Source organism: Hipposideros armiger, unplaced genomic scaffold (assembly GCF_001890085.2).
Source record: "Hipposideros armiger isolate ML-2016 unplaced genomic scaffold, ASM189008v1 scaffold_824, whole genome shotgun sequence".
In the NCBI taxonomy this organism is placed as follows: Eukaryota; Metazoa; Chordata; class Mammalia; order Chiroptera; family Hipposideridae; genus Hipposideros; species Hipposideros armiger.
In genome coordinates, this window is record NW_017732174.1 from 222,743 (window position 1) to 238,482 (window position 15,740).

Below are 15,740 nucleotides of genomic sequence, written 5' to 3' on the forward strand. Positions count from 1 at the left end.
GAGACCGTAGTATGCACAAATATACATCCATACTCATATAAACACATACCCACACAATCTCATAGTCTGAGAGAAATAGAAACACAGATACACTCACAGGCTGAGAAACACAAACGAGCTGTGACACATGCATACAAACATACCTTCAGACATACCAAGAAACAGAAAAACGCACAAGTGGAGAAAAAAATGTCGATACACCCACCCATAAACACAGGCGAGAAGAACCAACACTGGCCGTGACCTGTACATACGTACATGCATGTGAGCCTCCACACTCATGCCTGACCACCCAGAAAGCACACAACTGAGACATGACAGAGAAGGAGCAACACTTAGATACACACAGAAACACAGCAGAGACAAGAGATGCCACCCTTGCTGGCTCTGTGACCTATGACACCATGACATGGGCGGCATGTCATCTGTATCTCAGTTTTCTCATCTTCCAAAAGGGGTGATAATGGTCCCTACCTGATGCGTCATGGGGAGGATGAAATGAGTTACTTCACGTGAAGCACATAAAGGGAACAGGGCCTGACACACAGCAGCCATTAGATCAGTGTTTGCTCTTTCTCAAGGAACACATTCACTGGGAGGGCTACATTCACTGGCCCCCCTCCTACATCTGCTCCCAGGCCTCTCCCCATCAGAAGCCCTTGCCCTTCTGAGGCCCCATGCCTGGCCCTTCCTCCATCCTCCCCCCACTTCCTTCCCCACTGCCCTGCTCAGTCCCCAGGGGCCAAAATCCAGGCTGGGTTCAGCTGCACAGTGGCTTTTTAGGGCAAAGAGCTGGTGCCCAGGCAGTAGGACCCCTCTGCCCTACCTCTGCCCCAGTCCTCGCCCACGGTCCTAGTGGGCCTGCTCCTGCCCCAGTGCCCTCTGCCTGGGATTCTTGGCAAGTTTCTGGCAATCTCAACATCCCTTCCTGCCAGCTCCACCCAGCCCAGCCCCCAGGGAACAGCCTGGACCAGGACAAAGGGCAGGGCCCTGGAGTCAGGAAGGCCTGGGATCCAGCCTCTTCCCCACCGCTTTATGCAAGTCACTTGTTCTGTCCAGGTCTCCTCCATCCTCTTCTTCAATAAAGAACCCCACCGCAGAGACAGGAAGTAAATAATAGCGGCTTTATAAAGTGGGAAACCACAGTCCATTATGCAATAAATACCACACACTGTGGCACACTGCCGCACACCAGGCACTGCAAGGGTTGGGGGTACAGCAATAAAACACAAAGTCCCTGCCCTCGGGGAGGCTATAACCTAGTGAGGGAGACAGCAAACAGAATCAATTATGTAGTATGTTAGAGGGCGATGTGTGCCAGAGAAAAATGACCCAGTACACATGAGGGAGGCCAGGGGAGAACCACCAAGCAAACAGCTGCAGAACAGGTCACCCAGGGGGCACCATTTACAAAATGCAGTTCCCACCCTCTGTGGGCAGAATGGTCAAGTGCAGTTTACAGATGAGGAAACCAGGTTCAGCCAGAATCACCTGGCAAGTGGCTAGGGCTAGTATTCTGTTGTCATAGCCACCAAGCTTTGAGCTGCCTCTAGAGGCCTCATTCCACCTGTTCGCCTGCCCTGGGGAGGGGTGGTCCTCTCCCAAGGTCACATCCATCATCTTCTCCCTCCAGTCTGACTCTTCATGCTTTCCTTCCTCCTTCAAATACTTGCTGAGCCCTATGTGCTAGGCCTTGGGGCCACCGCTGCCTTCATGGGAACAGCACGTAAGGGGGAGAAACAGGAGGATTCACCTCCAGCCAAGTAGATGACACTGAGGCCTCATTTGCATTGGCCCCTTCCAAGACCCTATATCTAATTTTGTATTTGTGATTTTTATAGTCTTTTTCCTAAAGAGCCCGATCTCCACACGTATCAGCTCTCTGAAGCCTGGTTCTCCCCCTCGGGGGAGACAAACAACAAACATGTAAAGAAGCAAATGTGTACTTGTACATGTGTAAAATTCTAGGAAGAACATTTAAGTATGATGGCAGAAAATAGTGCTGGGGGTGGGGGCCATGCCTCTGATGGGGAGGAGCAGTTAGGGAATGCCTCTTAAAGGAGGTGACAGGCTAAGACCTAAAGCAGCGGTTCTCAACCTGTGGGTCGCGNGGGAGGTGTCCTTTTACTTTTTCCTGGATATATATTTTTTTCCACTGGATGAGTCTTACTTTTATAACTTTAAAAGCTCTCATAAAAATAAATTTTTAAAATGTTTTTTAATAGAAGTCTCTCCCCTTTATTTTCACCCTAGGGCACCGAAGGCACCACCGGAAGCCAAACAAGCGCTCCAGAGCCTGCCAGCAATTTATCAAACGTTGTCAGCTAGCAAGCTTCGCTCTGCCTCTGTAGGAGCTCTGAGAGCCCACTCCCCCAATGAAACATTCTCAGTCAAGAAGGCAGTAAGCACCCTAGAGGATGTTCTTCTCCCACCTCAGGCTCCCCCTCCCTGTCCTCACTCCCTAAATCATTCGCGTTCTCAAAAGGCATTTTTTCCTCGATTACTTTGATTATTGTTCCCTCCAGTGAGTTCTCTTATCAGTCTTTTCCCGTGCCCTCTCCTTACCCAGGCTTAGTAAGCTTAATTATCTGAAAGAAACCAGGAAACCCCGGCTTCCTAGCTGGTCCCATCTGACCTTAAATACAACCCGCAACTAGCAATCAGAAATCAATAAATATTTTTAAACGTAATAGGTCAAAATCGTTTCTTTCAAATGGGGTCTGGCAACTCACATTCAATCCAGATGACCCACCCACTTTACTCTGTTCACTCCAAACTCAATCCAGATTCTATATCTACACACACTTCTTCCCACCACCTCTCTCTACCTCTCTCTACCTCTCTCTCTCTCTCTCTCTCTCTCTCTCTCTCTCTCTCTCTCTCTCTCTCTCTCTCTCTCTCTCTCTCTCTCTCTTCACTGCCCAACTTTGTATTCTTTTGCTCTTTCAAAAAACTTTTCTGAGGTAAGAGCTAAGTGGGGGGGAAAAGCAGGTATAGAAAAGAATCAGACATAGTCATAGCAAAGATAATATAGGTTTTAAAAAAAACTTGACCAGTTTCCTAGCATGTAGAATGCCTTNCAACGAAAATAATTTTATGGTTGGGGGTCACCACAACATGAGGAACTGTATTAAGGGGTCGCGGCATTAGGAAGGTTGAGAACCGCTGCCCTAAAGGATGAAAAAGCTGGTTAGGCAAGGTGCACGTGGATTGACACGAATGAAGTGTCTCCTGGAGCCTTGATTTTCTGTATGTGAGGAGGACAGTCATAGCAGGCTGGGCTGTGAAGCGTAAGTGGCAGATATACGGCGCCTGGTGTGGGAACACCACACAGTAGGACCTGTGGCTCAGGCCCCTAGCCGAGCTTGGCACTGCCCTTAATCGGCTTTTGTCCTCCCAGGAGGGACAGGCAGGGCTGGCTACCCTCTCTCTCCCCATAACAGCTGGGGCCGCCTGTGCCAGGGCCAGCCTGAGGGGCGGGAGCTGAGGTCATGGGGCTTTTGCTCCCTGAGAGCACCCTGGAGAGCGGGAGGGCAGCCCGGCTGGGTGAGAGGGGAGTTCGTTCAGGACAGGGGCTTGAGACTCCTGGGTCCAAAGGAGGCTGGGGGCCTTGCGCTCTTCGGTCTGAAGGAGGAGGGGGCTGGGGATGCCAGGATTCTCAGTAAGAGGAGCCTAGGACAAGGACTCCAAGTTGAGCTGGGGCTGGGAGCAGGCAGGGGGGCAGGGAGTTGAGCTCTGTGCTCTATTTACAGCACGTGGTTCTCACTGTCCCTTGTGGGTGGGAGGTGCAGGCAGCAGTGGCCACACCCTGGGCAGACTGGGCCCTTCCCCCGATTTATCACCCCAGGCACGAGCCACAGTCCTACAGTCCAGCAGTCCAAGCCTGGGGGAAGCTCCGAAGAGGCCTGGAGGGGTGAGTGCACGGCCAGCTGGGAGACAGGAATGGCCGCTGCCAAACACCAGGACCTGGAAGGGAGAGGAGACACTGGGGGTGGGGGTGGGGGTGGGACTATCCACCCAGGAGCCAGGCAAGGTGCTGGGTGGGCTGCAGGAAGAGTCTGGAGCAGAGGGCAGCATCCCCACCAAGGGGGACACTCGAGTGTGGGCAGTCAGGCCTAGTCCAGGGCAAGTTTTTGAGAACCAGAGCGAGGCCCAGCCTCCAGAGCCCCAGGAGGAAGAGAGCTTTGGACCCAGAGATCTGGGTTTGAATACTGCTCTGGCGCTTTCAATGCAGTCTTCAGCTCCTTACTTAACACCTCTTAGCCTCAGTCTCCTCTCCTGTAAAATGGGATGATACCACTAATAGCTAAACCATGAACCGATGCAGTCTGGGTCTCAAAGAGCGAGGACAAATGAGCAAACACACAGAAAGCTCTTAGCACAGGGTCTGGCACAGAATGAGCTCAAGGTCAGTGACAGCGATGACTATGAGTACTGCTGTTCCAGGCAGGGGAGCAGGGGTGGCCCGTGCAATCTAAGCCAAGTGGACAGGCTCAAAGGCCAGGGGGCCCAGGTCGGGGAGGAGTACAACCAAGCTCTGGGACCCTGCAGAGAAAGAGGGAGGAAGCTGGAGTTTGGAGGGAGTTCCACAGCCAGACTTGAGGGACAAGGAAGGGCCAAGAGTGACTCCAGTTTTAAGTAAGGCTAGAATGATGAACTCCTGGGTTCAGAAGGAAAACTGTGCTTGGGATCAGTGTTCTGGGACACCATCAGGTAGATGAGAATGAGTGGGCTGAGGGCTGAATTCTCCCAAATATTGGTTGAGGGAAAGGGCCTGTGGGTGACACCTGAGGCCTGAGAAGGAGGGAGAATGGGGGCCTGAACTCCTGGGTCCTGAGAGGGTACCAACTGGGGTCCAGATTTCCCAGAACCTAGAAGGAGTCCTGGGCCCAGGAGAGTAAATGGAGACAGATGCCTGAACTGTTGGGTCCCTGAAAGATAGAAAGGGGTAGGAAGACTCCTGGGTAGAGGAGAGAGCAGGGACTCCTAGAACCTGAAGAGGAGGCCTGAATCCAGGTACCTGGATTCCTGTGTCTGAGGAAGGATGGGCTGAGGGATCAAACTCCTAGCAACTGAGGAGTGAAACAGGGTCTGGGTACCTGGGCTCATGGGTCCTAAGAAAAGAAGGGGATGGGGACCCTAGACTCCAGCCTTGGGTCCGAAGGTGAAAGCTGGGTTCTGATTCCTGGATCTGAGAGAGGAGGGGGATAGAGCCAGGACTCCTGGAGCCCAGGGTCCCAGCTGAGCAAGGAGTGAGCCAGCCCTGCCTGATAAGCCTCTCCATCTTCCTGCAGCCTCGCGGCTCATGCACAGCATGGACCTACACACAATGACACAGTCACTGGTGACGCTGGCGGAGGACAACATGGCCTTCTTCTTGAGCCAAGGCCCTGGGGAGACAGTACGGCGGCTGTCGAGAGTCTTTGCGGGAATTCGGGAGCAGGCGCTGGGGCTGGAGCCAGCCCTGGGCCACCTGCTGGGCGTGGCGCACCTATTTGACCTGGACGCAGAGACGCCAGCCAACGGGTACCGCAGCCTGGTGCACACGGCCCGTTGCTGCCTGGCACACCTGCTGCATAAGTCGCGCTATGTGGCCTCCAACCGCCGCAGCATCTTCTTCCGCGCCAGCCACAACCTGGCAGAGCTGGAGGCCTACCTGATTGCCCTCACGCAGCTCCGCGCCCTGACCTACTACGCCCAGCGCCTGCTGACCACCAACCAGCCCGGGGAGCTCTTCTTCGAGGGTGATGAGGGGATCACCGCCGACTTCCTGCGCGAGTATGTCACTCTGCACAAGGGCTGCTTCTATGGCCGCTGCCTGGGCTTCCAGGTGAGCCCCCGCCCTGGCCCTCTGGGTCCAGATGAAGGTACCAGGTGACCCCTAACTTGGCCCAATATAATAGTAGAATAACCACAAGGGTCATGATTCAGAAACCTGCAGACAGGGAAAGGGGAAGCTGTCTGGAGCTCAGACAGAGCAGACAGAGCCCCACAGGGACCTCAAACGTGTGGCCTCCAAGCTGAATCCACCATGTAGCAAGAAATCTTTAACTAGCATAGCTTTTTGCACCAGGCACCCACTGCTGTCTATCGTTGTACACTTAGGGGATCCATTCACTCTTTTATATGACCTGTCTGGCCCCCAAAATCATTGGAGTTTGAGACCCCCTAAGAGGGTAGTCAGTATTGTTCTCAAAGGCCCATTTGTAAGCGCACACCCCGTTAGTGATCCCCACTGGAGGCCTAGGTGGGAGGTTGCAAACCCCATTTTACGGAAGTTCAAGAGACCCAACTTGACCCAGGTCTGCCTGGGCTTTTTGACTCACCTAAGGAGCTGTAGAATCAGGATTTTCACGGGGGAGGGCAAAGGAATGTATCCAAGTTGGTGATAGTGAAGAAAACCTAGTTGAAACCCCTATCTCCTTTGAACTAGGACCCTGACCCCTGCCCACTGCAAGCTCCTACCCTCTGCCCACCCAGACCACCCTCTGGGAGATACAGCCCATCACAGCACTGAGAGGGAGGCAGCCTAGAGGCCTTCAGATTCCTAGGAAAAGTAGCTTGGTGACTCAGAAAATTGGGGGGTGGAGGGAACAGGCTCAGAGCAGAGACCCAATTGCCACTGTCTGGGGTCAGTGCCAGGTCCCCCAGTCCCCAGCCACATCAGGGAACCCCAGCAGGACTTTCTGGAGCTGCGTGACCCTGTAGCCCTTCAGATCCTCTCAGGGCCTCCCCCCACCTCAGTGTTAGCTGATCTTGGCAGTCTCTCAACCTCTATCTCACCCTACCTTTCCGTGTTTCCCTGTGGGACATGCTGTCCTCATCAACCCAGCCTGGGTGTTTGGGGGAATTTCCCCTCTCCTGAGCTGAACCCACAAATATTGATCAGCCCAGCTGGGCCAGCCAGCTCCTCCCTGTGTCCCAGCCATGACCTTGGAGTCACGGGAGAGAGATCCTACAGCCACCCCAGCCAGCATCCAGCCACAATGGCCAGGCACCCCTGTGCTCTCTGGCTCTCTGGGCCCCCAGCCAGGGGCAGGGCCATTCCTGACAGCAACTCTGAGGGCTAGCTGTGCTGTTACAGGACAGCCTCCCCCCATAACATGTCAGCCGCAGGAGGGGAGAGGCCTCCCCTGTCTGGGTCTTGCTCAGCTCCTGCTCCAGCCCAGTGCCTAGTGTGCAGTAGGACCTGGGCCAGTATTTGCCAAATGAACAGAAGAATGCTGCTGGCCCCATGCTCAGCCTCCGGTGGCTTTTTTTCTCTGATCTTGTCTCCCCATTGTCTTTCCTGAGCTGCCTGGCTCCTCTCAGATGCTGTCTCCCCCTTTGGCTGTCTTTCTGCCTCAAGATCTCTGGCCCTATCTCTGACCGTCTCCCATCTGCCTTCCTGCTGCCCCATACCCGGTCCCCACTGCCGTCCTCACTGACTTTCAGGAAATCCCTGTGTCATCTTACTTCCAGCTTACAACCCTCCAGTGGCTCCACCCCACAGTTGGAATAAATCTAAATTCCTCAGGCCTGTGTGAGCCTCCTTTGCATCTCTGAGCTCACCCTCTGCCCCTGTCCCCTAGCTCACTCTGCTCCAGCCAGTCTGGCCCCAGCTTTTCTTATCCACCCTCAGCACTGCCCGCCTCAAAGCTTTTGCACTTGCTGTGCCCTCTGCAAGAACAGCCTCGCTCCATTCGGGTCCCTTCTCAAGTCCCTTCCTGGAGACCATCTAAGTAGCCTGACCCCTAGTCATCACTCTGTGTCCCCTCCACCTATTGTGTTTTCAAAGCATTAGTTATTACTTGGCATTATATAGTATGTGCCTGGCACACAGTAGGAGTCCACTAAATGTTTGCTGAATGACAGTGTCTGCCCCTCACTCCTTCCTGCCCCCAGTCCCTCTTCTGGGCAGTGGGTAACTGCAGCCTCTCTCCACAGTTCACACCCGCCATCAGGCCATTCCTGCAGACCATCTCCATCGGGCTGGTATCCTTCGGGGAGCACTACAAACGCAACGAAACCGGTCTCAGTGAGTCCTGGCCAGCCGGGCCCTGTCCGTACCACCCCTCCCCTCTTGTCTGTCCCTCCCTCCACAACTCTGCCCCCACAGCCTGGCCCACTTGGTTTCCCTGACACCCCCTCCCCCCAACTCCCAGGTGTGGCTGCCAGCTCCCTCTTCACCAGCGGCCGCTTTGCAATCGACCCAGAGCTGCGTGGGGCCGAGTTTGAGCGTATCACTCAGAACCTGGATGTGCACTTCTGGAAAGCCTTCTGGAATATCACTGAGATCGAGGTGCTATCGGTGAGCATGAGGCCCAGTGAGAGCCCCCAACCTGTTACAAGATGGGGACACTGAAGCCCAGAGACCCAATCTAGGCCACACCAGGTCTCTGCAGGGCTCCAAGCCAAGGGATGGCACATAAGAGAAAAAAGGGGCATCTGAGGGGAGTTGTGAGGGGGACCCCTGTATGCCGCCCCTCCCCAATGCTCTAGCATTCTGTTCTCTCCCACCAGTCTCTAGCAAACATGGCATCGGCCACTGTGAGGGTAAGCCGCCTGCTCAGCCTGCCACCAGAGGCCTTTGAAATGCCGCTGATCGCTGACCCCAAGCTCACAGTCACCATCTCACCCCCCTTGGCCCACACGGGTCCCGGGCCAGTCCTCGTCAGGCTCATCTCCTACGACCTGCGTGAAGGACAGGTAGGGCCCCTTCCTCAGCCAGGAACAAGTACAGAGTGAAGGGCATGGGCAGCCCCTCCCCAACACCCACCCGCAACCAGATGCCTCCCTTCTTTCGCTTCCATCCTCCATTCCCTTCTGTCTCCCTGAGTACATCCCTTTGGGGGGGCCCACACAGGCCCCCCTATCCTCACCCACCTCTTTGCCTCCTCCTCTCTTTCCCCCAGGACAGTGAGGAGCTCAGCCGCCTGGTGAAGTCTGAGGGTCCGAGAAGCCTAGACCTGTGGCCTCGGCCGCAGCAGGCACCCCGCTCACAGTCCCTCATCGTGCACTTCCACGGGGGTGGCTTCGTGGCCCAGACTTCCAAGTCCCACGAGCCCTACCTCAAGAGCTGGGCCCAGGAGTTGGGCGTCCCTATCCTCTCCATCGACTACTCCCTGGCCCCCGAGGCCCCCTTCCCCCGAGCTCTGGAGGAGTGCTTCTACGCCTACTGCTGGGCCGTGAAGCACTGCGCCCTCCTCGGTGAGCCCAGCCCTCACTGTCACCAGCTCCCGTTCCTGCCCCAGCCTGCTTCAGCCCCTAGCCCACACCACAGGGGAGCCATTTCATTGCTCAAGCCTCAGTCTTGCATCCCCTGCCTCCCCTTCCATCTCCTACCACCCAGCCCTCTGCCACCTGTCTACCCGCTCCTGCCCACGCCTCCATCTCTGCCTCAGCGCTCTCTCCCCATTGCCCCACTACTTACCCAACCAACCTTCTATCAACCACTTCCTCTGCCTCCTGCTCCCTACTCCAGCCCTGACACTCCATTCTCCCACCACCCTCAGGTGGTCTTCTCTGACCTTTTCTTTCCTTCCTGTTGCCCCACCCCCTGACATCTCCAGCCCACTTTTTCAGCTCCTCTGACCCCCCACTTCCTACATCTTGGGAGACACAGAGCAGGGTGGGACTGTGCCCCACAGCACAGGGCCCATGGCCCCTTGACAGCCTGAACCCTGGCTTCCATCTCCCTCCCTCTCTCTGTGTCCCCTCTTCCCCAACCCCCACCATCCTCCTTACTTCCACCCTCCAGCCTCCCAAGCTTCCCCAGAGCTTCCTGATCTCCAGGCCTCTCTATCTCCTAAGTCATCCTGGTCCTCTGATTGCTATCTTCCAAATGGGTCCAAATCCCTGCATCAGTTTACCAGTGTCTAACCATGCAGTTGGCTAGACCTTGGAGTTGGGGCCCCCACACCCTCCCTCTGAGAACCCAGCACTCCTGGCCCAGAGCTTGAGTTCCCCCATGCCAGGTATAACCAAACCCCCCTCCAAACCAGGCTCGACAGGCGAGAGGATATGCCTCGCAGGGGACAGCGCAGGCGGGAACCTCTGCTTCACCGTCTCCCTTCGGGCAGCAGCCTATGGGGTGCGGGTGCCAGATGGCATCATGGCAGCCTACCCGGCCACAATGCTGCAGTCCACCGCCTCTCCCTCCCGCCTTATGAGCCTCATGGACCCCCTGCTTCCCCTCAGCGTGCTCTGCAAGTGCGTCAGTGCCTATGCGGGTAAGGCCCACACCCCCATAGCCGGGACTAAGGGGCCAGGATGCCTGGGGCCTGCAGGGATGGGCTAGAGCCCAGTCTCCTAGGGCTGAGGAATCTAAGACTCCTACTGAAGTGATCAGCTATTCTTGGGTCCCTGGGGGCACAGATGTCTGAAGCTCTGGGTGTTGGTCCCAGAAAGAGAAGGGATCAACTCAGCCCCCACATACACTCCGCAGGTGGGGAGACAGAGGACCACTCTGACTCGGACCAGAAGGCGCTGGGCATGATGGGGCTGGTACGGCGGGACACAGCCCTGCTCTTCAGGGACCTCCGCCTGAGTGCCTCCTCGTGGCTCAACTCCTTCCTGGAGTTGAGCGGGCACAAGTCCCACCTGAAATCAGTGTCCATGGGAGGTGAGTGTGGCCCTCCCTCAGGCACTCATCCGGGATGCCCAGGAGAGTCAACCTGGCACACCACAAGTCCTGGGGCAGGAAAGGGGCCGTGCCCTGGGGCATTCAGAGAAGCAAAGCTCAGCTTCCTGGTTCTGCCCCATATCTATCCCTGGTCTCTGTCACAAAGCCTTGATTTTCTACAACAGTCCACATCCTGGAAGTTCAGGGACTTCTGGTCCCCTAGTTCATCCCAGTCCCAGGAACTATAAGATTTAGCTTTCCAAACAGTCTTTCCCAGAAAGGCACCCTGGGAAATGACTCAGAAAAGCCTGCCCATGTCCTGGTTTTTAGTCCTGAGAAGGCTACTAGAATCCCTTGGGCCCTCAAATGGGAATCTAGCTCTCTAAGATTCTTTCCAGACTTTTAACAGAGGTACATGGGGATAATACCCCAACTCCAGGAGCAGACCTATGAGGCTGGGGCAGGGATATCAACAGACTGGGTGGACCTCAGGAAGTCGAAGAGATTCCCAGCCTTGGGTGGGTGGCAGGACCCTCAGGCAGCCAAAATCATTTCCATCCAAGGATCCATGTTTTCCCACCATTTTTTAACATTTTAAGGATTTTAAAGCACAACCAACTCAACTTATTTTCTATCTCTAGCAAATCAGCAGTATTTTCTGAGTTAATAGGAATTGCATGTTCAAAAGCAGATGAATATTCAGAAAATTATTATTCAGAAAGTTATACCAATTGGATGTGTTTTAAGTTTTTTAATTTTAGGATATTCAAATAGATGCAAATAAATACAAAAACAAAAGGGATTTGAATTTTAGACAAATAGACGATTGAGTACTGGGGTTTCCTTGTAGGCTAAAGGTGTCAGACAGGTGTAAGCCCCTAGGGCCCCCTGCAGAAACACTAGTTTAGCGGTTGCTGGGTGACGTGGGTAAATAATGGTATCTGTGAGCCTTGCTTTGCTCCTCTGTGAAATGGGTACAACAAGAGTACCTGCCTCATAAGGTGGTTGTAAGAACTGCATGCACCCATTTGTGCCAAGAACCCAGCATAATACCTGGCACACAGTAGGTGCTCTTAGAAAATGCCAGCAACCCTGACTGGCTGTGCCCTGTGACTCTCACCAACAGCTCTGTTCCAGTAACCCCTGGGTCACAGAGCACTTATACAATTATTCTCATATCTCGCATTTTGCCTTCATGGATATATACAGACAAGTGAAAAACAACTGGAAAATACAGGGTCCTTGTCCTAGTGGTAAGCAGCGTGGGCCTGATAAAATTAATGGAACTGAGGCCAAGGTGGGCATACCAGGTGGGCCGGAAGCAGATCTGTAGCATTATTTGGATACTTGCTTGCCTGGTCACCCAAAGGGAAGGGATAAAACTGAAGAACACAAAGGACATTTTGGGAACAGATCTATGTGGCTACAACAGGTAGGGGATCCCTGGGAATCTAATATGCCTCCAATACTCTTTTTAGCTCCCTTTCAAGCCATATGGGCCAGCTCCCTACTCCACTTTAATCCATTCACACCCTCTGTGTCAAGTGGCCATACGTTAGCTGGGCCTCATGCTGGACCAGGAGGCATAGGCATCTGGAACAGGGTGCCAAGCCTGGTAATAAAATATTAATACTGATATATTATGACCTCCCAGGAGGTAGCAATACCTAATCCCATATCTTAGGCCACTGAGTCCTCAGCACCTCCTATGAAGGACTATTTTTATCCCTTTTGTACAGATGAAGAAACGGAGACTCCCAGAGGTAAAAATGACTTGCTCTTAACCTTCCCAGTCACCACACACACACACATCCACACCCCTCCATGAGAACACAGCTGCACCTCCAGGACCACGTGACTCCTTCCACATGGCCTTGGAGTTGCTCCTGGGCACCAGGGAGCTCCCCATCCCTCCCCAAGGAAGGTGTCTAGGGGAACACTCCAGGCCTCCACAGCCCTTCCTAGGATGCAGTTTCTCCTCCAGAGGCCTCTGCCCCTCCTATCACCTTCCCTGCCAGCCACACACACACCCAACCCAGCTGATCTGCCCCCACCAGCCCCTGACCCTGCTCTTCTCATAGAGCCAATGCGGCGCAGCGTGTCTGAAGCAGCGCTGGCCCAGCCTGAGGACCCGCTGGGCACAGACCCCCTCAAGAGCCTGACACTGCATGACCTGAGCCTCAGGGGCAGCACGGAAACATCGAACACCTCTGAGCTGTCACTGTCAGCCGAGAAACTCGGCCCCTCCACACCCTCAGACGTCAACTTCTTACTTGGGTCTGAGGGTGCGCCAGAAGAGGTTGAGGCCCAGGATGAGTCGAACACCAAAAACAGAGGCCACAGTGTTAGTGCCGCCTTCCCGGAGGGCTTCCACCCCAGGCGCTCCAGCCAGGGTCCCACGCGGATGCCCCTGTATTCATCGCCCATCGCCAAGAACCCCTTCATGTCACCGCTGTTGGCACCTGACAGCATGCTGCAGAGCCTGCCACCAGTGCACATTGTGGTAAGCACCAGATGGGGACCACGAACCGGTGAGAAGTGGGGCGGGTGGGGAGCAGGTGCACCTGGGGAAGAGAGCTTGGGGCGGGGCCTGGCCTGAGGGGAGAGGTGTACCACCAGGAGGGAGTGCCTGGAACGGGAGGGCAGAAGGGAGTCAGGGCTGCCATTTTCTTTTGCAATCTTGTTGAGCTCCATAGGGCTGTGGAGCAACCACAGGGCTTGAAGAGTCAGGGAAAGGGGAAAGAGATGGTAGATCTCTGGGGGAAGGAAAAGACGGGCAGAGGCCAGAGAGCCCAATTAAACTCATTCTGTAACTCCCCATCATGTCTCCCTCCTCCGTATGTCCACGTGTCCCTCCCCTTCCTTTGGCTCATCTGCTGCTTCCCTGTGCCCCATCTCCGCCGTCCTGTAGGCGTGCGCGCTGGACCCCATCCTGGACGACTCGGTCATGTTTGCACGACGGCTGCGAAACGTGGGCAAGCCTGTGACGCTGCGCGTTGTGGAGGACCTGCCACATGGCTTCCTGAGCTTGGCAGCAGTGTGCCAGGAGACGCGGCAGGCAGCAGCGCTGTGCGTGGAGCGTATCCGCCTGATCCTCACTCCGCCTGGGCCCTCCTTGCCGCCGGTTTGAGCCACCAGCGGGAGCCAGGCCGCGTGGGGACGTGGGGGCTGTGGGGGGCGACACTAAAGGCTTCTTGTTCCCATCTGCATCGGCCTCCGTGGTGAATGCGCCCAGGGAAGGACGGTGACTACAAGGGGCTCCTGGCCGCTCCGGTCGCTCCCTCCCTGCCTCGGGCGGCTGGAGGGGGTGGTCTGTGCCTTAAGTGAGGTGGGGAGACGACGGAGGGGGAGGGGGCTCACTCAAACCAGTCTCCTAGACGGCTGGACCTGCACGCCACCACTGCCTTCTGCTGCTGCAACCACCGCAGGGGCGGGGCCTGGCCCTACCTGCAGGTCGGTTTGTTTTTGTTTGTAAATAAAAGTATTTAATTAGTTTGGCCTCTCGCAAGTGGGATCGTCCACCAGGGGGCAGCATCAACTCTGCGGCTGGGAACCGAGAAACCTGGGACTGGAATAAAAGGCTGGGGGCCCAACTTCCAGGTCCTGAGGACTCCCCCATAACAGACCCACCTCCCCTGCACATTTAATCCAGGTAGAGCTCCAGGGCACTCTGTGTTCTCAGATACTCCCCTTTACCAACCCAACCCCAGCACCCACCAAATGAAACCCAAACCTAGAGAACTAGAGCAAAGCTAACAGGATACCAGAAACAAACTGGTCACCCAAAATTCTGGAGGCCCCAGCTCTGCCCAGCTGCGACAGTCACTCAGTCCCTCAACCAAGACTGTAGCCTTGCCCTTTTGTAGGCCCTGGGTTTGGGGCAGAGATGGTTTCTATCCAGGGCCTGCCCTCAAGGGACTCAGGGAGAATGGGGGAAGAGATGGGGGCAGACACAGGCTGTCATGGGCTCCATCTGTGATAGTCAAGAAGAGCTTCACAAAGGAGGTGATCCAAGCTTGACCTTAACGGATGAGCACAAGTTTGCTAAGCAAAAGAAATATGCAAGGCTGTGAGAGCCAGTGGACAGTGATCAAGGCCTCTCTCTGCCTGGCCAGAAGGTTAGATGCAAAGTGGGGAATGTCCTGAGGGGCCTGGAGTGGTCAGCAGGAGCAGATCCTCAAGGGCCTGGAGTGCGATTTGGCTTATAACAAGGGCAGTAGGAGATGCAGAAGGGCTTGGAGCAGGAGAGGGACGGGATCAGCTCATGCACTGAAAAGCCTTCTGAGACATTGAGGGATAGGCTGAAAAGGGCAAGACGAGCCCTGGTGGCAGCAGAGGAGGCTGGGTGTGGAGAAGATAGGCCTGAGCAGGGGCAGAGGCCATGAGGGTAGGGGTGGAGCAGATCCCAGAACCATAACAGGCTGGATGAATAGGGCTTATTGAGGATGGAACAGGTGACAGGAGAGCAAGAGGACCACAATGTCACTCAGGTCTGACCAGGGGAGCAGGTGGACAGTGAGGCTGTCTACTGGAAAGAGGCTCAGGTGTGTGGGAGGGATGCTGAAGGCTGTTTTGCACACGGAAAGATCAAAAGGTATTAGTGAGAATCCAAGAGGCAGGAGAGTGGGTTGGGTGCTCACTTCTGACTGGAGCTGAGGGACTAGAACCTCTACAGGAAGACAGGGCAGGTGGGACAAGCAGAGGGCCAGGACACAGCCCCAAGGACCATAGCCCCCAGTAAAGGGTGGGCAGTGAAAGGTGAGCCCTGGAGGGTTCAAAGGAGCAGCTGGAGAGGGAAGAAACTGACAAGGAAAGAAGAGGATGTAAAGCAAAGGGAATGTCAGACGGGAGGGAGTGGTCTGTGTCAGATGAGGACCCAAATGTTACCCTCAGGCCTCAGCAATGAGCGGGTGAGTCCTCGGTGACCTTGTTCAGAACCACTGCAGGGCCATGGGAGGCGGGCAGCCAGATGAAGAGGGTTGAGGAAGAAATGGAAGATAAGGGACTGAGCCAGTGGATGCACCACAAGACTTCAGCTGTAAAAGGGATGAGAAATAATTCAAGGGAGGTTGATGCAGGGAGTGTGTGTGAGTGTGTGTGTGTGTGTGTATTTAGAGGTCATGAAACATTTTAATGC

At 55.1% G+C, this 15,740-nt stretch overlaps 2 protein-coding genes across 6 annotated transcripts in view; both read left to right on the top strand.

Moving 5' to 3' along the window:
• The window catches only part of CXCL17 (C-X-C motif chemokine ligand 17), a 22,528-nt gene extending 19,838 nt beyond the window's left edge, over nucleotides 1-2,690 (top strand). Inside the window, exon 4 of the mRNA XM_019629033.1 lies at nucleotides 2,254-2,690. Within this exon, the coding sequence (XP_019484578.1) occupies nucleotides 2,254-2,351 (98 nt within the window). The 3' untranslated portion in view covers nucleotides 2,352-2,690. The remainder of the gene's footprint in view (nucleotides 1-2,253) is intronic.
• LIPE (lipase E, hormone sensitive type) overlaps nucleotides 1-14,101 on the top strand; it is a 19,720-nt gene extending 5,619 nt beyond the window's left edge. For 4 of the 5 annotated variants that reach the window (XM_019629032.1, XM_019629028.1, XM_019629031.1 and 1 more), the window contains 9 exons: nucleotides 5,295-5,830; nucleotides 7,927-8,017; nucleotides 8,145-8,290; nucleotides 8,503-8,688; nucleotides 8,895-9,189; nucleotides 9,984-10,211; nucleotides 10,427-10,603; nucleotides 12,685-13,106; nucleotides 13,515-14,101. In XM_019629032.1, coding sequence (XP_019484577.1) covers nucleotides 5,295-5,830; nucleotides 7,927-8,017; nucleotides 8,145-8,290; nucleotides 8,503-8,688; nucleotides 8,895-9,189; nucleotides 9,984-10,211; nucleotides 10,427-10,603; nucleotides 12,685-13,106; nucleotides 13,515-13,733 — 2,300 coding nt within the window. In that variant the 3' untranslated portion in view covers nucleotides 13,734-14,101. Of the gene's footprint in view, nucleotides 1-3,781; nucleotides 3,914-5,294; nucleotides 5,831-7,926; nucleotides 8,018-8,144; nucleotides 8,291-8,502; nucleotides 8,689-8,894; nucleotides 9,190-9,983; nucleotides 10,212-10,426; nucleotides 10,604-12,684; nucleotides 13,107-13,514 lie in introns of those variants that run through there. The other variant, XM_019629030.1, reaches the window with a different exon arrangement.
• The last annotated feature ends 1,639 nt before the right edge of the window (nucleotides 14,102-15,740 follow it).